This window comes from Phallusia mammillata, chromosome 6 (genome assembly GCF_965637545.1).
Source record: "Phallusia mammillata chromosome 6, kaPhaMamm4.hap1.1, whole genome shotgun sequence".
NCBI classification, from domain to species: Eukaryota; Metazoa; Chordata; class Ascidiacea; order Phlebobranchia; family Ascidiidae; genus Phallusia; species Phallusia mammillata.
In genome coordinates, this window is record NC_137257.1 from 3,807,992 (window position 1) to 3,834,085 (window position 26,094).

Consider the following 26,094-nt stretch of genomic DNA (forward strand, 5'->3'; position numbering starts at 1 on the left):
GAGGCATCACAAAAACGTTTCGGGCTCTATAGAAAAGTGTAAAATACGTGCGGTGATGTTACAAATATCATACGGAACTGACGATTATTAGACAGCTATTTTCAATAAAATACTTTTTAAGTCTGTGTATAGCGTTTTCTAATCAACTCGTATGATTGGATTTTTATATTTGTGAGCAAACCTACCGGATTCTCCGGAAGTGTAACTTCTGATGACTTGGGAAAATGAAGAGAATGTTTAAAAGTTGTTTCGTTGTTTAGGGGGATTCCCAGTTTGTTGATCATTCCTTCTGACTTGCAAACACACTTCGTGGCAGGCTAAGAAAAATGGACTGTTAATTCAAATTAATACGGCATTGTATTCTTTAGCCAGATTCAGTTATTCTTAAACAAGCTTAAATATTATTTTCAAGTTTCAATGTACTTCTATTTACAAATTATTCAAGTAGCTTAAACGCTTTTTTGAAAATAATTTGGATACTCGAAATTGTTGCAATGGCTTTCCTAGATATAGGACATATACGAAATTGGAAAATCTTAGTAAAAAAGCTTAACTAACACAGAATCAACTTACTGTGCAAGCAAAATCGTACAAGTACAGCAGTTGAAAGTTATTTTTAGTCTGTTCCATCCATTTAAATGTGAGCAAAGCTGATGAAAGAGTGTTTGCTCCTGTGTTGTAGATCTGGTTACAAATGAAACACCAACAAAAGGTAAGTTACCTGCAATTGCTCTATGTAGCATATTGTCAACATATTTTATACCGTGTAGGTATGTTTGAGAGGGTTTTGGAACAAGGGGTCGCGAATGGATTGGATGATGGGACGAGACGTCGAGTGGTTGAAGATATAAACTTGCTGAGATGTTCGACTGGGTAAAAACAGTTAATTTAAAAATGCGTTTGAATATTTTTTTATTACAAAATAAAATCCAAACTTTCATAAAAGGTTTCTAGTCTTATCCGATTTAAAATAAATACAACCAGCTGTCGGATTCAAACTTTGTCTGTCGGTTGTATCACAAACGTCATATTTTTTTTCTGACGAAATTGTTACAAAAAGTCCATTGACAGTAATAAGTAACGCTAACCGGTTCGCTAATCTCTTTTTTGTGATTCAATAGAACCGGTGCGAACCGGCTGATTCCCACCACTGCTTACAACCGCTTTAAAGGTTTGTAACCTGTTTACTCTGTATTAGGGTTGCGTCAAAAGAGCCGTTGTATTTGCAAACTTAAAATTTATATCAGCGCATACATACTTTCAAAATGCAGTCAAGAATTTTGTTTATACCTGGTAATTTCAAGATTGACGTCATACTTTAACTTCCGCTGGTATCGAAACTCGTTGTTTGATGGGTTGGGATCATAAGTCTGGTTTTGTCTGCCATGAAAACAATGGACATATTTTTTTGTTTTATTTTTGTGAATTATTAATCTGACTTACGCGGAGAACAATTGACCGCCAATTGTCAGTTGGGGAATACTTGCACTTCGGGAAAGAGGTTCAAGAGAATAAATCAGTTCCACTTTGCACTGAAATCGGTGAGAAATCAGAAATAACTGAGAATGCGTCTATGCAGACCAGCGATCACGCAACTATCGTATATGTAAATTACAGTATACGCCAGGTCTATTAAAGGCGCCAAACCGAATCCGCCGGCCACCAAGCATTCACCACCTATAGCACAGCGTAGGGTAGCCGTGGGATTCGAACCCACGACAGGAGTCTTTCCGGGACCACCACGAGTTGAATTTAGAATTGCCGATTTGGTATGGCGCCTTCAATGAGCCTTGCGTGCTGTGATCGTTTGATAATTTTTACCTTTTTCCTGTCATATAAAAGTGATGCGGCAGACTTTAAAACCAACACAGCCTTGCCACTGACACTTTGAGTGGATGATAGGTCCGCACAAGTGGATTTGACCTAAGCAACAAACACGAACAAATTATGAAATTGAGGTGTGAAAACTGTTGTTTGAACCGCAAATGCCAAAAATTGTAAAATTATGTAAAAATAGAAACTGCAAGTTTAAAAGAACAACATTTTGTCAAGATCAAAATTATAATTACCCGACTTAATTCTACAACTGAGGATAAAACTTCGAGCCATGCTGTTGACACGTGGTCAGGTCCAAGGTTGCCAATGGTAACGGTGATTGTCAGCACTTCCTCCCCGCTTTGCATGACGTAGGGTTCCTTACTTGGGGGAATTCTATATGCAGCGTATGCAAGGTGACAAAAATATGTAATCAACCAATAAAGAGGACATTATTATAAGCTATTGCTACCAGGAATAATATCAAGTTTACTGAGCTCTTCTGGCAATTGTATTTTTATTCCGATAAATTCGTTATCTAGCAGTGTTTTGGTTGCATTGTAACGTGCTTGCGTATAATTCTATTTTGCCTTTGTTTATCGTGCACTGTACTACGCGCATTTTGTGTTATTTACCCTGACGAAGGCGATCTGTACATGGTAAGTCGAAACGTCTGAACAAAAATACAATTGACAGATAAACTCTGTGAACTTGAAGGAGGATATTTTCGTACGTGTAAACAACATCGAGGGTAAGATCACTGACGCATGTCGATTGGTTGCCTGAGCAACCGTTATCAAGCAGCCAATCAGCGTATGCCTCGTTCGATGAGGTGGGATCAAAAATTGCAGAAAGGTGTCTGTTTTTATGTTCCGTTGAAAAGTCGTAGGAGAAGGTGATTCGGATGGGAGTGTTCATGCTTTCTTTGTTTTGAAATGCGACAGCCTACATACATAAGTAAGGTGTAAATACTCAATGTTCCGATATTGCCATGTCAAGCGTTCGTGGGCAAAAACCGGCGAATCTAAGTCTGTATCAGCAAAATTTTACCTCTTTCAGATGGGGTTAATATTATAATATGCCGACGTTTCGGTGTCCCTAACAAGACACCTATTTCTAGATGTTTAATATGTCGATAATTTTAGCTTAAACAGACATGACTAAAATACCAAAGGTCAGTATCTACAACAGTACCCCATGTGCCGAACTGTTTAGGTATGATTGAATCAGTGTTTTTTATCGACATAGCACAGGGTGTCTTATATAACGCTTACATTTAGCGTGACGTTGTAGCTTCTACAAGACCGAGTTGATGTCAAGTTCTGATATTGAACCTGACTTGCATCTGTTGTGTCTCTGCCCAGCAGTGTAATTCTCGCGATTTCGGTTCCGATTTTAAGACTGTCCAGTGAAACCCTTGTCACCAAGTCTTGTAAAACGATCGTACAGTTCTAAGTCCAATAGGTTTGGCTGAAGAAACTCAAGCATACTTACCGTGGTAACTATATTCCTCGCCACTTCTTTCGCTCCCACGCACACAAGTCATAAACGTCGCGCACACGGATGTGACGTCATTAAGGCACCTAATGACGTCAATAGATGGAGACGAGAGAATCACTTCAGCGGTGACGTCAATAATCGGACGCGAGCGAAGTATGACGACTGTATCGCTAGATGGCGCTCCGACCACCACGTCCGGGTATCGGTTGTTGTCCACGTCAGCTCCTTCACGTGGTCCTTTGGCGATGGCATAACCAAAGTTGACGAGAGATGGCGCCACTGAGCTTCCTTTGATTCTCTGTGAAGCAGAGTTGTTAACGGGCCTGAAATTGGAGCCCGAACCCCCGAGTCGTTACTGAGAAGCCCGTTTGGCCCGAAAGTTTGATTGACAGGCGTGTATACATTAAAGCATCAAGAGAGACCAAGACAACAAACACAACAGACAATTGGTCTAAAACAAGGCGTTTTAGGCCTTTTTGACATTAGGCCAGGTTCACCAACTGGATACTTTTTTTTAATACTGAGACAGAGTGTAAAGTCAGGCCTGAATCAAGCCCGTTTTTTAAGAAACCTGAGCCTGAATGCGCCCAGAAAGCCCGGTCCCATTAAGCCTACAATGGACGATTAGCGAGTGCAAAGAATTTGCTTTAACTTTACCTGCTTGTTGGTGTGGGACAAACCACTAGCGGATCCGTAGTACACATAAACGGAACAACTGCTTGATGACGTCATGTCCTCCCCAGGAGCTCCAATGATGACGTCATTGTATCCGTTCCGGTCAACATCTCCTGCACTAGCCATCGACATACCGAGGCGCGCTCTGTTCTTTCCGCGCAAAATTGTGAACCGCTTGACGCGCGATTTCTGATGTTACAATATTTGGGTTAGATTGCCATTGTTTAACTATAGTATGACTACATTTTCTATTTCGACTAGTTATGTTTCCCTGAAATAGGAGCTAAGCGGGGTTGCTTCCTTTATAGGTAACCAAATTATAATGAACTAACCAATGCCAAATATTTAAGATTGAATTGTATAGGAAAGCCACCTTTCTAATTTTCATAGTTGTAAGTAGAAGTTCCGTTTCCGTTTTTAACTAGTTCGTGTTGCTGTTTATATAAGAGCACAGCTACTTTGTTCATTAATATCATTTAAAATATTTAAGTCTTTCTCAACCAAAATATGACTTGTAAAAGGGGCATGTGGCTTTTGGCGTACTCAAATGAGCACAACAGAAGTTGCTACCCTTACACATAAAAAATACAGACTTACCCATTGTTGGGGTCCTGGGTTGCTTTGGTTGTTGATGTAAACAAAGACTCTCCCCTGATCAAAACCGACTTGTTCGGAGAAAAGAGGAGATGAAACCAGCAAGTCATCATAAGAATCTCCGTTGACGTCAAGACACAACACAGAATGTCCGAAGTATCCGCCAAGTTGCCACATCTTCCCGTAAGGATGCAGAGTGTAGTAGTGGGAAGACGGATGCTCAATCTCGGAAGACTTTAGCATCAAAACCTGAACGTACATGAAAATAGGATCAAACGGCCAGGGCAGAAAAATGCTTCCAATTTCACGGATACAATTTCAGTAAAATTAGGCCAATGACAGGCAGAATGCATTTTTCGACCTAAACGTGCGTGCGTAACGTGCGGAACGGTTGGTTTCTTAACTTTCTTGCTTCCAGTCATGACATGCATTTAATCCTACTTGTTATACAAAATGTGTCTTTGTCTTTTTAGATTTCGTCTTAAATAATATGGTAACTTGGGAATATATTTTTCTGTGATTCAATAGCTGCTTTTCCTAACTTTTCTAAATTAGATTAACCCATACCAGATTTATACATTAGTGAGTGTAAACATTTGTCACTGGAATCAACTACGATCCCTGCAATAAATACAAGTTATGTTGTTCTAGCTCAAAGTGTACCTGTAGGTATTGTCGACTATAATAATTTGCTAAAAACTATTTTACAGACAAAACAAGGTGCAACATTTGTGGGCTATTATGGGTACGTAGAAATTTTAAAATCGGATGAGACCAGAATCGTTTTTCTGATACTACAAACAACATAAAATTTCGGCTCTACTACCTTCAGGTTTACCTTATTTGTTTCGCGCAAGCTTTTACATATTTTTGAATCATCTCAAAATAATTCGTTTCTTTACCTGTCCCTTGGAACGGTAACGTGGTGAACCGCTGATTATATATTCATCTGTCCCTCCAAGAAGTCGCCCACTTGTAATCGAGTAACCTAAAAATATCTCACTCCAGTAACCGAAGTATTACAGCTTTAAAACCGAAACTACGGCAGTACCTAAGTAGGCGTCTCTTAGATGAGTGATATTTTCTGGATTCATAATGCTTTCTAGTCCTGCCAGATTAAGGAATTTCGGGAAGGCGTCTTTTAAAGAACGGTACAAGGCAAATGAACCCGCTCTGTCATAAGAACCGACTGATCCCACCATAGCAGCACCGCTCTGAAAAAATGCCTTTGTTTACATATGACTGACCTAACTTGTAGTGCACTTGATTCGATTGCTTTTGTTTAAATATGATTTTCAAATTTCGGCAAATTCAAATTGGCCTGTATGTGGAAATAAATAAAAACAAAACAAAATCAATATTTGCAAAAATAATTCAAACAGTATAACTAACTTAACTCATACTCTGCATGTGGAATCAATTACATTACTCTTGAAACACGGGCCTTGAAACTCAACTGTCATATGCTGCGACCTGGCATCTTGGCAACACGGTATTTCTTGCGTTGATACTTACTTGGGAGGAATGAATAGAAAATCCCAGTTGGCCATTTGTTAATTCTGATGTTGCGTTACTCACAGTTCCTGAAACAGTGTGTAAAAAAAACATTGTGTAGAGCTGAACCTCGTTTTAACGGAATGGTGGCCAATAATATACTAAACAATCAACTACAGTAGATACAACACATACTTCTTGCATTGCCCGCTGTTGCCCATATTACCGTTTTTCAACAATACTACTTCGTCTTAATAAGCAACGCTTAATGTTCAAAAGTTTGTAACTGATGAGAAATAAATTTAAGATCTTCTTGCGAACATACGATGATTTTAGATGTATATTTCTTCGTGATGTCGCATTTGCTAATTGACTAATTTTGAGCAAGCCCTTTTCCTATGTTTCCTACAAAAAATGGACAAAGATTTGATCAAATTGTCTGTGGCGCTTGGACTGATGGTCATTGGTTTGAACCCTATTGAAGTAACCTTACCTTCGAGTTGGAATGAAGCGGTTTGTTTAATAACTTTTGTCAGTTTGCTGAGAATTTGACTCAGGGCGTCGAAGTTGCTGACTTTCAACACGTGTTCCTGAAGTCCAGCAATTGTTAGAAGTTCAGTATCATCGATGTTTGACCCAATTCCAAGCGATACAATTGTGATGTTGGCGTCCCTGTAAAAGAAACCTCGTTTTGGAATGATTGATTTGTAAAATTAAATTTCCAAACACCCTATCTTCCAGAAGAGGGTGTCATTAGGTTAATAGTTTAAGTTATTCATACTACTATTTCGGTTGCGTTATAAAAGGAAATTGCTAACGACTTTCAGCTCAAAATAACGATGTAAAGAGTAGCTCGTTAAGGCTTGTTTGGCGGCATTGATATTTTACTCTCATTGAACATCGAAGACATTTTAGATACTTACCTATCACGGTAACATAAAAAACAATACATGGCAAAAACGAGAAATTAGAAATAATAAATTTATATCTTAACCGCAAAAACCATTTTATGCCTAGTCTGTGGAAGCACAACTTGATTGATTTTAGTTTGACCTTGCTTGCTTTGCTGAATACTCGACCCGGTTTGCGTAAGCTGATCGGCCATCTGTCATAACAATCATGAGTCGTGGAATATTGTTGCCAGTTTGAACAGACTTAAATTCTTTGGCTGCTTCCCCTATTCCCTTGTAGGTATAAGTACCACTTTCCGCGTATGAACTGTTCAAAACCAAATCTACGACAACACACAGAAAAATATAAGCAAAGTTAGCCTTTACAGTATATACAAATCGTTACTTCCATAATGAAAACCAAACAGCATATTTCTATTCAATCGACGTACTATTAAGATGTTCTTCTGCAAGTTTAATAGTCCAAAAAAAAGTCGGTGTCAAAAATAAATTGCTTGAAAAACTTTTTTGTGATCACATTATATGTCATGTTTATCAAATTGTTTGATGAACATACGAAAAAAAGTTTGTTGATCATCAAAGCGTTTGTGGATGGTTGAGTTGAGTTAAGAGTTTATTTTGCCGGTGATACAAATCGTAGCAGCACAATTGCGCTAAAATATTCCCCAAGCCGGAAATAGCTGCGCAACGTTGGGACGTTATAAAGCGCGAAAAGGTAAGGGCACAATTTGAGGACAGATGACGAACGCGCTGCAGCTACACCGTTAATAAAAGCGGTATGTGGCAGGGACTCATATTAGAGGGTGAAGTTGGTGCATTGGGACATTAAAACTGGGGGACAACGTGGTTATTTAAGAAAATCATTTGGTTCTTGGACGTTGTGCTAAAATTTTCACTCAGCAGAGAAAGCAAAGTAAGGTTTTTACCCATGATATAGGAAACTTCGATAGGAATTCTACACAAAAAAACATTTATTTGAAGAAGAAAGGTCACGGCCCAAAATCTATATCAGGCTTAGAAACTGCTTGCATGTGAATTTTAAATCCAACTATTTCTGTAGAAACTGACAAAACCGTTTCCAAAAAACAGGATCAGCCAATAAAGATTTGTTTGAAAATATATCTATTTTGCTTAAATAACATCTTAAGTTTCTTATTTCAAAGGAAATCATAAAATGTATCTTAATTATACCGACCGTACAACAAAACAGCGCTTCTCTTTTCCAACGAAATCGAGAGTCGTGCTCTGGTTCCGTAGTTGACCATTCCAACCCTTACATCACCTACATTGATTGATGACCTATAATAGAAAGAAATCTATCAGATCTTCTTCGACATGAAGCTGGCATTGGCCATCATTTTGTCAACACTTTTTCTATCATTTACTCCAGTAAGATTTAATTAACCTCCACGACTTATAAGCCCACAAAAATTGTTCACAAACAAAACTTATAGGTTAATGTTTTGTCAGTGAATTACGTTTAAGAAAACATTGCAGATCGAATCAAGCAAGTAATATTTCATTTCGTCTCACAAGAATATTGATTTGTGCTTTGTGCACAAGAATATTGATTGTGAGGATTCTTTTTTAATGACAATGATGTTATATATATCTTAGTCTCAGTAACAAATTACCTAATGTATTTTATGAATATAAATCTACGAACTTTCGGTCAACTACAGTCTCTGTCTACCAAGCAACGTAATTTGGTAAAATTTGAACGTAAATCCCAACGTATGCCACATTCAACTCCGATTAAGAACCTTTTGCACTGATCCCTGTGTTAGTTGGGAAGCTTTATTCTGGTAATGTAACTTACTCGAATCCTTTTGCAACGCTATTTATCCACTCCAACGCTTTCCGGTAATTGGTTTCACCAACGCTGGCAGACTCATCAACCACAAACATGATATCAACCTTCAAGCGAACAGATTTTGCACACGAGAGATCTAGAAATTGAATTTGTTGTGTTGTTAATTGTAGAACACCATTCATTTTGCACCTCACTTATATTTTATATATTTTTTATAATTCAAAAACAATTAGCAATCAAATGCAACTGACAAAAGATAGGGTAACTGTACAAAGGCTATCAACAAGGGGATCGTTCAGTCATAACAAAATGAGCTTTTGTAATATCTTACCGACTTGAAACGGATTTGCCATTTTCACAGCTGTAGAATCAGTGGCAAAACAGGCTCCCATTAGAGGACACTGGTAACTGTATTTCGGTGCGCAGGCCTGCAAACATTTGGTGGTTGAGTAAATAGCCCAAGTTGAGTTGAATCAAATAATGATGAAAACTTACGATAACTTGTTTCTTGTTAGCAGTGTTGCCCAGGGAAAATCCAAGTGACTCACCCTTATCTGCAATTTGTTATGTGTATCAATAAATTTTCGGGTAAAGTATTGGAAAGCACAATGAGTTCCTTCTCCACATGCGCTAACGTTAAGCACACAGACCATTAACCGTAGCTTTCTTGTCTCAAATAGTGACGGTGTTGTTTTGATGGTCGCGGGACACAAATACCATTTTAATAGCGACGTATACAAGATGTTTCTGTGTTTGTGAAACGTTTGGTGTCCAAAGTGTTTAATATGCCAGTGATTAGAGACATTTCCGTTGCGACATTTATAGCATGGCTAGAAGAGTACATAAATGTTTGGTTTTTGCATGACTTCTGCAAAACATACTTTGTAACGTTTTAAAATATTAAAGATAAATCATCAAACTTCCTTTGATAAAATAACGAACCTTCGATAAAATAAGACATACAACGTATTGTGTAGTATAATGCCTCTTATCTGTACTTGGTTTATAACATTTTTGTTGTTTTTTTCTTTTGTGAAAAAAAGGATTTTAGCGGAAATACTTCAAAACGGTCGGTTAGAAACCGAAACAGCAAGTAAATAACAAGTTCAGCCAAAGTGTTTGGGCTAAGTAAAGCTTCCGTGTGTTCAAAATTGAACTACGTTCCCTGTCCACAGACACCACATATTTATAGAAATGTTTTATTTTAGCAAAGCGGTTGACTATTACTGAGCAAATGGGAAAAAATAGAAGTAGAATAAATTACGTGGCCAAAAGTAAGTATATCTTCAAATACCAATACAAATAATTAAACATCTAATACTGACTGTTTTAAAATGATCGTAACGATGCCTGTATCTGTAGATTATTATCTAGCTGTTTAAAAGCGTTACTGCTGAATAACACGTTAAAAATACGGGTTTAAGCCAACACTGTTTCCTGTTAGTAAAGAACGGCCTGTGACTCACCAATCTTGACTCGTTCATTGCATGTTGTCACTCCTGACGTGTTGGTGGGATCTATTTCACAACGGAACAAAGCCCCTTTGGAGGAATTGCCGTATTTGGGTGCGCCGATGAACAGAACTGATGTCGTACTGTCGTGTAAGATAGAGTTATAGTTGAGGTAAAACAAAGTTGCTTTTGATTAAAGTTGATGCAATAAAACGATGCCAAAAGTGGCCATTTAGGCCTATATCGCAGTGGTTCCCAACACACTTCTTCCTTGATAATTAAATACATTTCATTTCACCCCAATATGTTGCACATAGTAGGTGCTAACCAATGCCTTTCAAAGTGAATGCAAGTCAGGCACCAAATAACACAAACAAGAACCAAGAACCACATTTTTACCCCTTCACACTTTAACACATTTGAATTATTCGTTTGGCACTGTATTTATGAAAGTCAATCTAAAACAAACTTGCAGAGAGCTTGCATGTAGTAAATTCATACGTATCAAACGTTTTAAAAATAAATTTAATAATCTCTAATACATCCGTGGAAACGTCTGTGATTTTTTACGTTGTACAAGCCATATACTGTTGTATTATGATCAGGGCTTTGATTAGCTCATGTACCTTGTGTTTGTAATGGCAATACCGACGCCATACTGATTTTCGGACCCAGAAGGTTTCACGAGTCCAACCGACCTAGTTTCGACATTTTGCTGATAAGCGAAATCTATGTACGCGACCAAAAGTACAGCAATGCAAATAGCTCGCATATCTGCAAGATTAGTGGCTAGAAACAACTAAACAAACAACATGGTTCTCTTTAAACTTAATTTTTTTATGTTATAATGTTCACAGATCTGACCGCTTACATACAATTAAGCATACAAATGTTTTACACTTTAAGAACAATGTCAGTGTCTTCTTCTATTTTATGCATTTTATCTTCTACTTTCTAGAAACCTATGCCTGCATTCTGTGTTGTAGTTTTGCCCTATAAGAAGCAACCAGGAACTTAAACACAAGGAACTTTTGGCAAACTCTATTTTGTTGGTTGTAGCTACTTTAGCAAAATACCCGAATTGCTGAGAACAATAACCACAATGGTATAGGCACACGACGTATACCTGTATCAGTTCCTTGTTCCTCGTTTTAGTCCTTGACAACTCAATGGAATATCAGCTTCGAAAGATGAATTAAAGTTATGGTGCGACCATACTGTTCTGGTTTTGTTATAATAAATCATAACATAAATGATCGGAAAGACGGGAAAGTCATTATGCACGCAGATGTGTTATGAGAAACTTCATTCTAACAGTTACTTTCTGTTGTCAGAACTGCTTTTACATATCAAATCACATATCAAATACGTAAACTTCCTTGTAATGTAGTGTGAGTCCTTAACTTTGTTGGTCTACTGCTGAAACTATAGCACAGTATTAACTGTTAATAAGGCGTCCAAAAATATCTTAAAATAAATGGTGGTTTGTGTTCTGACTTCGTTTGCTCTATTCCCAGCGAATGAGAGTCGGTAATTCAAAACATACTGTCACATAGTTTCGTTGAACAAATTGTTAATCAGAAATGCTACTAATAAAACGTTGTTGTGTTGTGCATGTTTCTGGGCTCCTGTACAGTAAAGATCATACTCCAAACAAAGTTAAACTTTATTTTCATTTCCAAAAACGATATTTCTAAACCGTTTAGGGCCACGTGAAACATGCTTTGTCACCAAGCCAATTCCATTATTGCATACAATATATTTAAACATCATGCTCACAAAATTTGTTTTTGCATATTGCATACCCCTTCAGCTGCGTATAGGTACGTTTTATTATTCAATTAAAACACTTTACAATCATTTCTGACTATACAGCGTTAGTCCTAACCACGTCATTTAACTATCAGTTTTCATTCTTTTGTTTAGTAAATACTTTAGCAAGTTATCTCTGCTTATGGAAACCTATTGTTGTCAAAACACTCACAAAGTTAAGCACGATTAGGAATGTGGTTAAGGAAGAAAGATTAAAGGTTCAGCAAATCCTTCAGACTTTCGTGAAACTTTGTAACTGCATATAGTAACACCTTTCAAATAAACAGAATCAGCGAATGTATTTAAGAATATATATAACTCATTTTATCTACACTCTACAGCACAGCAAACAGTAAAAAGTATTGTATATTAGAAAACTATTTCTTTTACTACAATGATCTAACAGCAAACTTGAAAACAGTCAAACACCCCAAAACAACCCACAACAGCTTGGGGAAAATCCCTGGGGCATAGCCAGTCGCAACAGTTGTAATTTCCGGCGGCTTGGCGTATCCGGTTCTTAAGAACAAAGTAGCGATTTCACATTACATGAACTTGCAAATTCTAGTATTTTGTGAAAACGTTCACTATGTTATGTAGAGTTGACTTTGTAAAGTTGACTGTGTTTGGCTTCTTCCAAGAATACATAACGACATAATTGCACTGAACCATTACCAAACTTGAAATAGCCGCGCAACGTTTCCGAGCACAAAAAAGTGCAGGACACTTTGTGGATCTGGAGCTGCTATGTTGGTCATGGTTTATATTTGGTTACGCGATATATCCCAACCTTTTGATGCATAATAATAAAAATAAATTTAAGCTCTGGACAGCTATATAGTCTCATCAGTGCAGCTGATTACGAAAGACAGGCCGCATTTACTAGTGTAGCCATTCAAACATCGATGGCTGCACTAGCCAATACGGCCTATCTCTCGGAACCAGCTGCACTAATGAGACTATATAGGTAGAAACAGTGTGCACTGTCGGAAACTTCTAATCTTGCTTTCACAAACAAACCTTAGTTTGTCAAAAGGCCCATAAACTTTACAGACATTAATTAGACGCAAACCTAAAATTTGGCCGACAATTCTAAGGCATGCTGACTCGGGAAGATTAATGGTATCGGTTTCTGCGTTTTTTGCGCCACGGACAGGAGTAATGACGTCATCGTCGTCATCATGTGTGTTAACATCCCTCTTACTGATTAAAGAAATAAAATTGGTACTTTTACAAGCCGTTAAATGGTTAAGAAACCATTCACATTTTTAATTTTACCTTGTTATTTTGACAGCCAAATGCTAATCAAATCAACCACGAAGATCGGTTGAAATGCATTTGGGTTTAAATTTTAAACTATTTAATAAATTGACCTATCGTTAGAAAGTGATGCAAAATACTGTAATTGCACGGTTATGTAAAAGTAATGACAAGTTGTTGCCCTAACAATAGTTTATCTTTGTTTGCAAAAAGCGAATTAAAACTGGTCAGCTTTACCGCTTGTGAAATATTTGACCAGCAGATTTTGTGGTTAAATTTATTAACAAAATAATGATCTGGGTATAAAATATAATGCCTTGCAACAATAACAAGCGTATACCTCAAAAAAAAGAATGTAAAAAACGTTCATGTTTTGCTTTCAATCCAAAAATATTGCCATAATGCTGGAAATTTTACAGACGTAGAAACATATTATACATGACCTTTCTTAAAAACCCTTTGGCGTCATGTGATAACAAACATGGTTAACAATTAATTTGAATTGGGCGCAAAAGGCAGATATTTTTGTTAAACGTTCAGTTTAAATGACATAAGATACGAAAAAAATATTTTTTGCATTCATTGATTCTGGCAGTGGTTTAATGCGTAAAAATCCGGGTTTTTGTCCTTTATAAAACAACAAGTACAAAAAACAGGTAGGTTCAAACACATGTTTCCTTTTTAAACTTGTTTAAGCTAACATTTTGTGGAACAAGTTGCACAAATGGTTTAAGGCTTGTTTCTTTGGCTGTCTTTATTCTTCAGCAATTTCTTCGACTCGTGGTCGGTCGTCAGATGCATCTTTAGCGTTGTCGAGTCTTTCCTTATATTTACTTTTGAAGAATCCAAGCTAAACAAAATTTTCACGTGTAAAATAAAACGTTGCACCAAACTCGTGTCAAAAGATTTCAAACCGAAAACCTATGTATGTTATACAAAACACATACAAAAACGAACATATGGACAAATGGCCGTAAAATTTTCATGGAGATAAGAATAATTGGCCATTCTTTCATGTTCTTAATCAATTTTTTTAGGAAGCAAGTTTCATTTGGTGTGTAATGTGGCTGGACCACCCGTCGCCATCTTAAAGTGTTTCTCTTGAAGACACTTTTTCGCACGGTTTCAAACGCGTGATTATCAATATGCTTTTGTATGTATTGAAAACAAAAAAAATCTTCATAGCCGCGGTTGCCTAATGGAAGATTTCATTTCAGGTATTGGTATTTTGGTATATTTCTTTGCATTGGCGCTTCGACAGCAAATCTAATTTTTCATATTCTTCACGGGTTGCTCTAACTTTAAAGTTTGTTACTTCCAGGATGGATGTTTGGTAATATTCGGTTAATCCGGTCCCGTTTGGACCAAAAAATGTCCGGAGTTGGCGAAGATCCGGTTTAACCGAGGTTACTATACTTTCAATGAGATGTATATCATTGGAAGGCCTATGTTGTTTTCTTATTGAAAAAGGATTTCGAAACGTCTCTTGATCCCCAGACACTTGACGCCTTGTAATGACGGTGTAGCTGCAGCGTGTTTGGCTCTCATCCACCAATTGCGCCCTCCACTTTTAGGCGCTCTATAACGTTTCAACGTTGCGCAGCTATTTCCGGCTTGGTGACTGTTTCAGTGCACTTATGTCGCTATGCGTTCTTTCACCAAGCGAAATAAACTTTACTCAACAACTCAACAACTTACCTTCCATAGCAAGACGACCAGAAGTGCGAGAAATACAAGTGCTCCTATGGTGGCACCAATAATTACTCCAAGGTTTAAACCATTCTCTTCTTTATCAACTTTTTTTGGTGGTTGGTATGCTTGAACTAATGTCGAAACCTGAAGACGTTTTTGTTTATTTCCAACATTGCTTTACTAAGTTTAAATACATTTCATACAGTTAAGACAAACGATTGAACGCTACCGATAAATTGTAGCGCTTTAGTTGTATTTTTTGTTCACCTTGCTGTAATAACCATCAGTTGGGGTCACCGGGGATGCCGATGTGTTAACTGACAAGCTGGACGTGAAATCGCTATTGAAATCGGGCTGCAAAAAAGGTAAAGAAATGTGAAAGCTCCAACTTTGTATTTCCAAACATAATTTCAAAAATAAAACTGGTTCACGAGTGCCAAGTGAAAGCTACAAGAGTGCCAAGTGTATTTTAGCGTACTTACAGCTGCTAGAGAGGGTATCCACACGACGAAGCTTGCTTCGATGCTCAAAGACGAAAACACATCTAGGTTGGTCACGTGACAACGAATTGTCTCGCAAATGACGTCTTCGCATGTCTGTTTAAAAAAAGACTAGTAATAATGTTTGTTTTTAAACTATATTTTTAATCAAACTAAAGGAAACCATTGCCAAAGAGCTTGTTTATTTAGAATACAAAAAGTGCTGACGTTTCAACGATCGCTGTTGTCATTATACATGGGTAGAGCTACCATCGTAAAAACTAACAATAGCCAAGTTGCTGTTTTCGGTATATGGCGTGAAGAGCACAGTTATTAGGATTTTCAGTAAGTTAGGCAGGAAACCTACTGGTTTCGTTAGGAAACCTATATTCGTTAGGAAACGTACTGGTTTCGCCGGAAGTGTAACTTCCGATGGCTTAGGAAAAGTAAGCGAATGTTTAAAGTTTGTGTCGTTGTTTAGGGGGATTCCCAGTTTGTTGATCATTCCTTCTGACTTGCAAACACACTTCGTGGCAGGCTAAACAACATGGACTCTTAATTAAAATAAATACGACATTGTATTGGTTAGCCAGATTCAGTTATTCTTAAGCAAGCTTAAATATTTTTCTCAAGTTTTAATGTACTTCTATTTACAAATTATTCAAGTTGCTTAAACGCTATTTTGAAATTAATTTGGACACTCGAAGTTGTTGCAATGGCGTTCCTATAGATATAGGACTTTTAAAAACGAATTTGGAACATCTTAGTCAAATAAGGCTAATTAACACACAATCAACTTACTGAGCAAACAAAATCGTACAAGTACAGCAGTTGAAACATATTTTTTGTCTGTTCCATCCATTTGAATGTGAGCAAAGCCGATGAAAGAATGTTTGCTCCTGTGTTGTAGATCTAGTTAAAAAAAACAAATAAAACACCAAAAAAAGGTAAGTTACTTGCAATTTCTCTATGTAACATATTGTCAACAGATTTTACCGTGTAGGTATGTTTGAGAGGGTTTTGGAACAAGGGGTCGCGAATGGAATGGATGATGGGACGAGACGTCGAGTGGTTGAAGATAAAAACTTGTTGAGATGTTCGACTGGGGAAAAACAATTTTAACAAGCGTTTGAATATTTTTTTTATTACGAAATAAAATCCAAACTTTCATAAAAGGTTTCTAGTCTTATCCGATTTAAAAAAATGCAACCAGCTGTCGGATTCAAACTTTGTCAGTCGGTTGTATCACAAACTTCATATTTTTTCTGTTCAAATTGTTACAAAAAGTCTATTGACAGTAAGCAGTAACGCGAACCGGTTCGCTAATCGCATAAAATTTCGTGAGACGGTTCTTTAGAACCGGTGCAAACCGGCTGATTCCCATCACTGCTTACAACGGTTTAAAAGATTTGTGTCCTGTTTACTCGTCAAAAAGAGCCGTTGTATTTGCAAACTTTAAATTTATATCAGCGCATACATACTTTCAAAATGCAGTCAAGAGTTTAGTTTATACCTGGTAATTTCAAGGTTGACGTCATACTTTAACTTCCGCTGGTATCGAAACTCGTTGTTTGATGGGTTCGGATCATAAGTCTGCTTTTGTCTGCCATGAAAACAATTAACAATTATTTTTTGTTTCATTTTTGTGAATTATTAATCTGACTTACGCGGAGAACAACTGACCGCCAATGGTCAGGTTGGAAATGCTTGCACTTCGGGAGAGAGGTTCAAGAGAATAAATAAGTTCCACTTTGCACTGAAATCGGTGAGAAATCATAAACAACTAAGAGTGCGTCTATACAGACCAGCGATCACGCAACTATCGTATGCAAATTACAGTATACGCCAGGCTTATTAAAGGCCCCAAACCGAATCAGCCGGCCACCAAGCATTCACCAGTCACCACCTATAGCACCGCGTAGGGTAGCCGTGGGATTCAAACCCACGACAGGAGTCTTTCCGGGACCACCACGAGTTGAATTTAGAATTGCTGATTCGGTATGGCGCCTTCAATGAGCCTTGCGTACTGTGATCGTTTGATAAATTTTACCTTTTTCCTGCCATATAAAAGTGATGCGGCAGACTTTAAAACCAACACAGCTTTGCCACTCATACTTTGAGTGGATGATAGGTCCGCACAAGTGGATTTGACCTAAGCAACAAACACGAACAAATTATAAAATTGAGGTGTGGAAACTGTTGTTTGAACCGCAACTGCCAAAAATTGTAAAAATATGTAAAAATGTAAACTGCAAGTTTAAACGAACAACATTTTGTCAAGATCAAAATTATAATTACCCGACTTAATTCTACAACTGGGGATAAAACTTCGAGCCATGCTGTTGACACGTGGTCAGGTCCAAGGTTGCCAATGGTAACGGTGATCGTCAGCACTTCCTCCCCGCTTTGCATGACGTAGGGATCATTACTTGGGGGAATTCTATATGCAGCGTATGCAAGGTGACAAAAATATGTAATCAACCAATAAAGAGGAAATGTTTATAAGCTACTGCTGCCAGGAATAATATCAAGTTTACAGAGCTCTTCTGGCAATTGTATTTTTATTCCGATAAATTTGTTATCTAGCAGTGTTTTCGTTGCATTGTAACGTGCTTGCGTTTAATTCTATTTTGCCTTTGTTTATCGTGCACTGTACTACGCGCATTTAGTGTTATTTACCCTGATGAATGCGATCTGTACATGGTACGTCGAAACGTCTGAATAAAAATACAATTGCCAGATATGCTCTGTAAACTTGAAAGAGGATATTTTCGTACGTGTAAACAACATCGAGTGTAAGATCACTGACGCATGTCGACTGGTTGCCTGAGCAACCGTTATCAAGCAGCCAATCAGCGTATGCCTCGTTCGATGATGTGGGATCAAAAATTGCAGAAAGGTGTCTGTTTTTATGTTCCGTTGAAAAATCGTAGGAGAAGGTGATTCGGATGGGAGTGTTAATGCTTTCTTTGTTTTGAAATGCGACAGCCTACATACATAAGTAAGACGTAAATACTCAATGTTCCGATATTGCCAAGTCAAGCGTTCATGGGAAAAAACCGGCGAATCTAAGTCTGGATCAAAAATTTTTTACCTCTTTCAGCAGTTTTTATCATTATATGCCGACGATAACAAGACACCTATTTCTAGATGTTTAATATGTCGAGAATTTTAACTTGAACTGGCACGACTAAAATACCAAAGGTCAGTATCTACAACAGTGCCCCATGTGCCGAACGGTTTAGATATGATTTAATCAGTGTTTTTCATCGACATAGCTCAGGTTGTCTTATATAACGCTTACATTTAGCGTGACGTTGTAGCTTCTACAAGACCGAGTTGATGTCAAGTTCTGATACTGAACCTGACTTGCATCTGTTGCGTCTCTGCCCACCAGTGTAATTCTCGCGATTTCGGTTCCGATTTGAAGACTGTCTAGCGAAACCCTTGTCACCAAGTCTTGTAAAACGATCGTAAAGTTGTACGTCCAATAGGTTTAGCTGAAGAAACCCAAGCATACTTACCGTGGTAACTATATTCCTCGCCACTTCTTTCGCTCCCACGCACACAAGTCATAAACGTCGCGCACACGGATGTGAGGTCATTAAGGCACCTAATGACGTCAATAGATGGAGACGAGAGAATCACTTCAGCGGTGACGTCAATAATCGGACGCGAGCGAAGTATGACGACTGTATCGCTAGATGGCGCTCCGACCACCACGTCCGGGTATCGGTTGTTGTCCACGTCAGCTCCTTCACGTGGTCCCTTGGCGATGGCATAACCAAAGTTGACGAGAGATGGCGCTACTGAGCTCCCTTTGATTCTCTGTAAAGCAGAGTTGTAAACGGGTTTAAAATTAGAACCTGAACCCGAAAGTACAAGTCCGAAACCAGGCCCGAACCCCAGTCGTTTATGAAAAGTTTGATTGACAGGCGCGTATACATTAAAGCCTCAGGAAAGGCCAAGACAACAAACACAATAGACAATTGGTTTTTAACAAGGCGTTTAAGGGCTTTTTTGACATTAGGCCAGGTTCACCAACTGGCTACTTTTTTTTAATACAAACCCGTTTTTTCATAAAACCTGAGCCCGAACGCGACCCGAAAGGCCGGTCCGACTTACAACTCTGCTGTAAAGTAAACCTGATGTAAGATGGACGAAAGAAGAGTAAATGAAATTTGCTTTAACTTTACCTGCTTGTTGGCGTGGGACAAACCACTGGCGTATCCATAGAAAACATAAACGGAACCACTGCTTGATGATGCCATGTCCTCTCCAGGAGCACCGATGATGACGTCATTGTATCCGTTCCGGTCAACATCTCCTGCACTAGCCATCGACATACCGAGGCGCGCTCTGTTCTTTCCGCGCAAAATTGTAAACCGCTTGACGCGCGATTTCTGATGTTACAATATTTGGGTTAGATTGCAATTGTTAAACTAGTATGACAACATTTTCTTTTTCGACTACTTATGTTTCCCTGAAAAAGGAGCTAAAAAAAGAAGAAGCGGGGTTGCTTCTTTTAGAGGTAACCAAATTATAATGAACTAACCAATGTCAATTATTTAAGATTGAATTGTATAGGAAAGCCACCTTTCTAATTTTCATAGTTGTAAGTAGAAGTTCCGTTTCCGTTTTGAACTAGTTTGTGTTGATGTTTATATAAGAGCACAGCTACTTTGTTCATTAATATCAATTAAAATATTTAAGTCTTTTTCCACCAAAATATGACTTGTAAAAGGGGCATGTGGCCTTTGGCGTACTCAAACGAGCACAACAGGAGTTGCTACCCTTACACATAAAAAATACCGACTTACCCATTGTTGGGGTCCTGGATTGTTTTGGTTGTTGATGTAAACAAAGACTCTCCCCTGATCAAAACCTACTTGTTCGGAGAAAAGAGGAGATGAAACCAGCAAGTCATCATAAGAATCTCCGTTGACGTCAAGACACAACACAGAATGTCCGAAGTATCCTCCGAGTTGCCACATCTTCCCGTGAGGATGCAGAGTGTAGTAGTGGGAAGACGGATGCTCGATCTCAGAAGACTTGAGGATCAAAACCTGAACATGCATGAAAATTGGATCTAACGCCCAGGGCAGAAAATTGCAGAAAAGAGTATTTGGGGTTAAACGCCTTACCGGTTGGTTTCTTAACTTTGTTGCTTTCAGCCATGGTATACATTTAATTCTGCTTGTTATACAAAATGTCTATTTGCCGTTTTAGAATGCGTCTTAAAAATTATGTGTAACTTAGGAATTTATTTTTCCTGTGATTCAATAGCTGTTTTACCTAAATTATTCTCAGTAAATTAGATCAACTCAAAACAGATTTTGTACAGTAGTGAGTGTAGTCATTGATCGCTGGAATCATGTGTGATCTCGACAATAAATAAATGTCGTTTTAGCTGACTTAAAGGTAATAAAGCCAACTTATGAATAATTTAAATAAAAAACTATTATTCGGATTAAACAATTAGGGTGCAACGTTTGCGGGTCGTTTTGGTTACGTAGAATTTTTTAAATCGGATGAAACCAGAATCGTTTTTCTGATACTACAAACAACATAAAGATTCGGCCTAGTACCTCCAGGTTTACCCTATTTGTTTCGCGCAAGCTTTGAAATATTTTTGAATCATGTCGAAATAATTCGTTTCTTTACCTGGCCCTTGGAGCGGTATCGTGGCGAACCGCTGATGATATATTCATCTGTCCCTCCAAAAAGTCGCCCACTTGTGATCGAGTAACCTGTAAACATCTCACTACTGTAACCGAAGTATTACAGCTTTAAAACCGAAACTACGTCAGTACCTAAATAGGCGTCTCTTAGATGAGTGATATTTTCTGGATTCATAATGCTTTCTAGTCCTGTCAGATTAAGGAATTTCGGAAAGGCGTCTTTTAAAGAACGGTACAAAGCAAATGAACCTGCCCTGTCGTAAGAGCCGACTGATCCCACCATAGCAGCTCCACTCTGTTAAAAATCAAATTTAGTTTAAGACCTGTCGTGGGTTCGAATCCCACGCAGGTTAGATTTTCTAGACTACGTCGTGGCATATGGTGATGAATGCTTGTTGACCGGCTGATTCGGTATATATGGCGACGCTGCGATTTGTTTATTGTTGATATTTATACAAAAGAAAGCTATAACTACATTGCCTTTACTAATAAATTGGGGAAAACAAACGTGTGCTTCCTAATTTTGCTGTATGGATTTAAAATTACGTTATTAATTAGTCTCAATTTATGTAAAAAAATATATAGGACGTTATCAACAATAGAAAATTAGTTGTTTTTAGCATGAAATTAGTTGAGATTTATATCTAACATAACTAATACCTTGTGTGGAGTAAGTTACTTGGCTTGACCCACGGTCTTAAAACACAACCAGTAATATAAAATCTGGTCACTTGGACCTGGCATCTTGGCAACACAGAATTTGTAGCGTTGATACTTACTTGAGAGGAATGAATGGAAAATCCCAGTTGGCCATTCGTTAATTCTGATGTTGCGTTACTCACAGTTCCTGAAACAGTGTGTAAAAAAAACATTATGTCGAACTGAACCTCGTTTTAACGGAATGGTGGCCAATAATATACTAAACAATCAACTAGACACAACACATGCTTCTTGCATTGCCCTGTGTGCCAATATTACCGTTTTGCAACAATACTACTTCGAAAATACTGAACAGGCGTTTCGTCCACCAGGTTGCTAAGATTTTAACCAAAGCGGAACACAGTGTTTTGGAAAAAGGCCACGGTTTTGCAATTGCACCCAAGAAGGTTCCTGTCCTAGAAATGGTTGGTGCTGCAGAGGCGGGTCTACTAGGACTCGCTAACGACAACGCAGCTGCCGCGGATTTGGCTAGGAGTCGGATTGCGCAGGTTTTGAAGAAATCCACGGCACCCAAGCCAAATTTGTCTCCGGAAGAGACCCGCGCCCTAAGTGATCTGCGAAAGGATGAATCGGTGACAATTTTGAAAGCGGACAAAGGAAATTGCACAGTGGTTATGGATAGGAAGCAATATGAACACAAGGCACAAGCACTTTTGGACGACAGCTCGGTATACCTACGATTGACAAAAAATCCACTCAAGGGCATAGAAAGAGAATTAAACAAGTTCATTTGGAAACTACGCACGGAAAACTGTATAACCGACCAAGAATACCGACACCTCAGAAGCACAGACGGACTGTTTTCAAAGTTTTACGGTTTGCCAAAGATTCATAAGGACAATATCCCTTTGCGACCCATTGTTTCTTTTGTAAACTCACCCACGTATAATTTATCAAAGTTTCTCGCCGCCATAATCTCGCCTATCGTTGGTCGTTCCGGTTACACAATTAAAAACTCTTTGGACTTTTTAGACACTATTTCGAATTTTGATATAAAACCAAGCGAATGCCAAGTTTCTTTTGATGTTGTCAGTTTGTTTACGTCCATACCTACCGATTTGCTACACGAACGCACCGGGCTAGATCTTTCTCACATACAAACAGCTTTACAGATTTGCCTTAACGCTACAGTTTTTACTTACAGAGACACAATATACAAACAAATCTTTGGTACACCCATGGGCTCTCCTATTTCAGCAATTGTTGCTAATCTCACTATGGAACACATAGAGGAGAAGGCACTTGCAACATTCCACACACCACCACGTCTATGGCTTCGATACGTTGATGACACATACGTCATTATCGACAGAAACATGGTCCACACATTTCACACACACCTGAACACCATATCACCTACAATAGCTTTCACCATGGAAACCGAAAAACACGATACCATTGCGTTTTTGGATGTGTCTGTTACCAGGCAGCCAGATCAAAAGCTCATCACTGGCATATACAAGAAGCCCACGAACACTGACCGCTACCTACACTATACGTCTCACCATCCACGGCACCAAAAACTTACAGTCGCCAAAACGCTTTACAACAGAGCCACAACTCACATCAAGGATACGGTTCTTCGCAAACACGAATGCAAAAATATTGCACGCGTGTTAAAGAATAACGGTTTCCCGCATAACTTACACCACTGGACCCATAAAACAACCACCTTACAAAACAGACAGTTCAAATCATTCACATGCTTACCGTATGTCCAGGGTGTGTCGGAGCGCCTAAAACGAATCCTGAATGATGCTGGGGTAAAAGTGGCAATGAAACCTTTCAAAACTATTGGGCAATTACTACCAAAACCGAAAGATGCCACTGTACCACTACATCGTACAGGAGTTGTTTACCAGGTCCCTTGCCGTGATTGAGATATGGTATATATTGGTCAAACTAAGCGGAATCTAAATTCACGTCTCAAGGAACACAAAGTGGCAGTCAGAAACATGGATGTTAACAAGTCCGCCTTATGTGAACACGTTTTTGTATGTGATCACCGCATAAATTGGAACGATGCCCAAGTTTTGAAACAGGAACATAATTGGTCGAAAAGATTGGTCTTTGAAAGTTGCCTCATAAATTCTAATTTAAATGTTTTAAACCGTAACGACGGCAAAAACCTCAGCCCAGTTTTCCGCGACATTTTGCGTCCGGCTTCCTCTTCAAATATCGGAAATTAGTTACGCACTGTCACTATATAGTACACTCAACCCATCACGATCAGCCTTTGTTCTCTTATAATTACTTTACGTTATATCCCGCTGCGCTTGTGCATTTTCGCCTGTTGTTCTTGCACTATATCGTTCATTGCTCTGATGAAGCCCTACCGTTCTGGTGGGCGAAACGTTAGCGAAATACAAGTTCTTAAAAACAACAATTAGTATTTTGTTTAGCATTACACCAGTTGAACGACAAATTTGTTAATACTACTTCGGGTTCATAAGCAACACCTAATGTTTAAAAGTTTGTAACTGATGGGAAATAAATTCTGGATCTTGTTGGGGACGTATAATAATTTTAGATGTATATTTGTACGTGATGTCGCAATTGCTAATAGATTCAATTAGCAGCAAGCACTTTTCCTGTTTTTCACATAAAAAATGGACGAAGTTAAAATTGTCTGAGACGCTTGGACCGGTGGTTACAGGTTTGAACCCCATTAAAGTAACCTTACCTTCGAGCTGGAATGAAGCGGTTTGTTTGATAACTTTTGTCAGTTTGCTGAGAATTTGACTCAGGGCGTCGAAGTTGCTGACTTTCAACACGTGTTCCTGAAGTCCTGCAATTGTTAGAAGTTCAGTATCATCGATGTTTGACCCGATTCCAACAGATACGATTGTGATGTCGGTAGCCCTTTAAAACAAAGGTCTTTTATGTTTTTTTTTAAGAAACGAAATTGCTTTCCAAAACATCTGCAGAAATTCTTGTCGACCTACCGTATAATTTGTTCTCGAGTTTTCGCACCCGCTTTTATTAACGAAACGAGGATAGAGTGGGACAGCGAGGTTGTTTGCACTCTATGTTTTTAAATTTAGGTTGGATTGCAATAAAATATTATTGTACATCGAGGTCGTTTTCTTTGTGTATTTAAATATGTTTTCGATTTTCAGTTTTAAACAATATGAATGTTTGTGATTCGTTTTGGGTAGTAGAAATTTACTTTAATCTTGAAATCGCGTTTTGCCTACACTCAAAAGGTGGAAAACAAATTTTTTAAACTATGTCGACACGAAACCCAAATATCTCACAGCTAAATTTTCCTAGTCTCACCTTGCATTTATTGCAGATTCTCGGGTCTCTTGTTTATTATTCGAACCACCGTCCGTCATTACAATCATGAGCTGTGGGACGTTGTGGATATTTCGTGCAGCGAACTCATCTGCCGCCATGTCGATTCCTAAGTTGGTGGCTGTGCCACCACCGTTAAACGTATTGTTCAAAACCATATCTATAATAAAATGCAAACAATAAAAGTTAATGTTTTTAGTTATCATAATGATCGGCCATTGGCACAAGTTGTTTATTGCTTTATTTCATATTACCAAATACCACGTGTGCTCACACCTTTTGGAATAGGCGTGTTTATTAAATTGGCCTTATCGGTAAAATCCTTCGAGGCCCCAAGATGCTTGAAAAACACATAAAATTTGAGCTGGCTTACTCAGTTCCGACTTTTTATATATACTGTTTTTTGTATCAACGTCGTTTATTACAGCGAAACCAAAAAACGAAAACAAAATAACTTGCAATTCGTGTTTCGAAGCTAAATTCCGACGTTGAATCGCTATATATACACTCTAGTGACTAGAGACTAGACTAGAGTCTAGTCCTAAAGTCTAAATACAGCACGGGCAGAACCTTTTCATGTATCCAACATTTTTAGTTATTTATTCTAAGTCACAAGAGGCACTCATGTTTGGAATGATCAAAAACGTTTAGCAGAGTAAATTAGGTTACTGGTTGTTTCAACTAATATCAAATTGTGTTTTGTTGTCAGCGTTTTGCTTTGGACATGTTAGACTCCAGATTCCGCATTTGGTATGTGAGCATATTTCATTTCTTTACATTCCAGTTTTTTGATTTCAGGTCACATTGTCGCATATTAAAGCTGTTTGTCGGCTTAGTTTAAACGTGTTATGACCACACATAAATGGGCTTGAATATCTTAATGCATTTGTGTGTAAAAAC

General features: G+C 38.2%; 3 protein-coding genes and 2 long non-coding RNA genes across 5 annotated transcripts; 1 reads left to right on the forward strand and 4 right to left on the reverse strand.

Moving 5' to 3' along the window:
• Positions 1–191: 191 nt before the first annotated feature.
• LOC145234772 (uncharacterized) lies at positions 192–888 on the reverse strand. The gene is made up of 3 exons (XR_013861346.1): positions 764–888; positions 574–684; positions 192–317 (listed from the first exon to the last, which is right to left on the reverse strand). It is a non-coding gene; the product is annotated as an uncharacterized LOC145234772 (long non-coding RNA).
• Positions 889–1,271: 383 nt separating this feature from the next.
• LOC145232718 (integrin alpha-4-like) lies at positions 1,272–5,816 on the reverse strand. The gene is made up of 11 exons (XM_080097387.1): positions 5,636–5,816; positions 5,487–5,572; positions 4,588–4,833; positions 3,973–4,179; positions 3,310–3,613; positions 3,090–3,244; positions 2,549–2,760; positions 2,070–2,211; positions 1,822–1,923; positions 1,444–1,532; positions 1,272–1,380 (listed from the first exon to the last, which is right to left on the reverse strand). Exons 1-11 carry the CDS (start codon positions 5,784–5,786, stop codon positions 1,272–1,274), a joined length of 1,803 nt encoding a protein of 600 aa, XP_079953513.1. The 5' UTR covers positions 5,787–5,816.
• A 9,472-nt stretch (positions 5,817–15,288) lies between these two features.
• Positions 15,289–15,953, reverse strand: LOC145234594 (uncharacterized). Its single transcript, XR_013861301.1, has 3 exons — positions 15,903–15,953; positions 15,500–15,613; positions 15,289–15,371 (listed from the first exon to the last, which is right to left on the reverse strand). It is a non-coding gene; the product is annotated as an uncharacterized LOC145234594 (long non-coding RNA).
• Positions 15,954–16,990: 1,037 nt separating this feature from the next.
• LOC145232719 (integrin alpha-4-like) lies at positions 16,991–20,574 on the reverse strand. The gene is made up of 9 exons (XM_080097388.1): positions 20,317–20,574; positions 19,693–19,899; positions 19,021–19,324; positions 18,801–18,955; positions 18,274–18,485; positions 17,795–17,936; positions 17,547–17,648; positions 17,164–17,252; positions 16,991–17,099 (listed from the first exon to the last, which is right to left on the reverse strand). Exons 1-9 carry the CDS (start codon positions 20,572–20,574, stop codon positions 16,991–16,993), a joined length of 1,578 nt encoding a protein of 525 aa, XP_079953514.1.
• Positions 20,575–22,963: 2,389 nt separating this feature from the next.
• On the forward strand, positions 22,964–24,112 carry LOC145234708 (uncharacterized). Its single transcript, XM_080099433.1, has one exon. The coding sequence runs from the start codon at positions 23,076–23,078 to the stop codon at positions 23,775–23,777; it is 702 nt and encodes a 233-aa protein (XP_079955559.1). The 5' UTR covers positions 22,964–23,075; the 3' UTR covers positions 23,778–24,112.
• The last annotated feature ends 1,982 nt before the right edge of the window (positions 24,113–26,094 follow it).

Excerpts from the sequence above, each read along its gene's own strand:
- LOC145232719 (XM_080097388.1), bottom strand. The coding sequence starts at position 20,574 with ATGCATGTTCAGGTTTTGATCCTCAAGTCTTCTGAGATCGAGCATCCG. Across the intron at positions 18,956-19,020 it reads CGAGGAATATAGTTACCACG|ACTTGGTGACAAGGGTTTCG; the intron begins GTAAGTATGCTT and ends TCGTTTTACAAG. Across the intron at positions 17,937-18,273 it reads ACACTCGATGTTGTTTACAC|AATTCCCCCAAGTAATGATC; the intron begins GTACGAAAATAT and ends CGCTGCATATAG.
- LOC145232718 (XM_080097387.1), bottom strand. The coding sequence starts at position 5,786 with ATGGTGGGATCAGTCGGTTCTTATGACAGAGCGGGTTCATTTGCCTTG. Across the intron at positions 4,834-5,486 it reads GTTACCGTTCCAAGGGACAG|GTTTTGATGCTAAAGTCTTC; the intron begins GTAAAGAAACGA and ends ATGTACGTTCAG. Across the intron at positions 2,212-2,548 it reads ACCCTCGATGTTGTTTACAC|AATTCCCCCAAGTAAGGAAC; the intron begins GTACGAAAATAT and ends CGCTGCATATAG.
- LOC145234708 (XM_080099433.1), top strand. The coding sequence starts at position 23,076 with ATGGGCTCTCCTATTTCAGCAATTGTTGCTAATCTCACTATGGAACAC.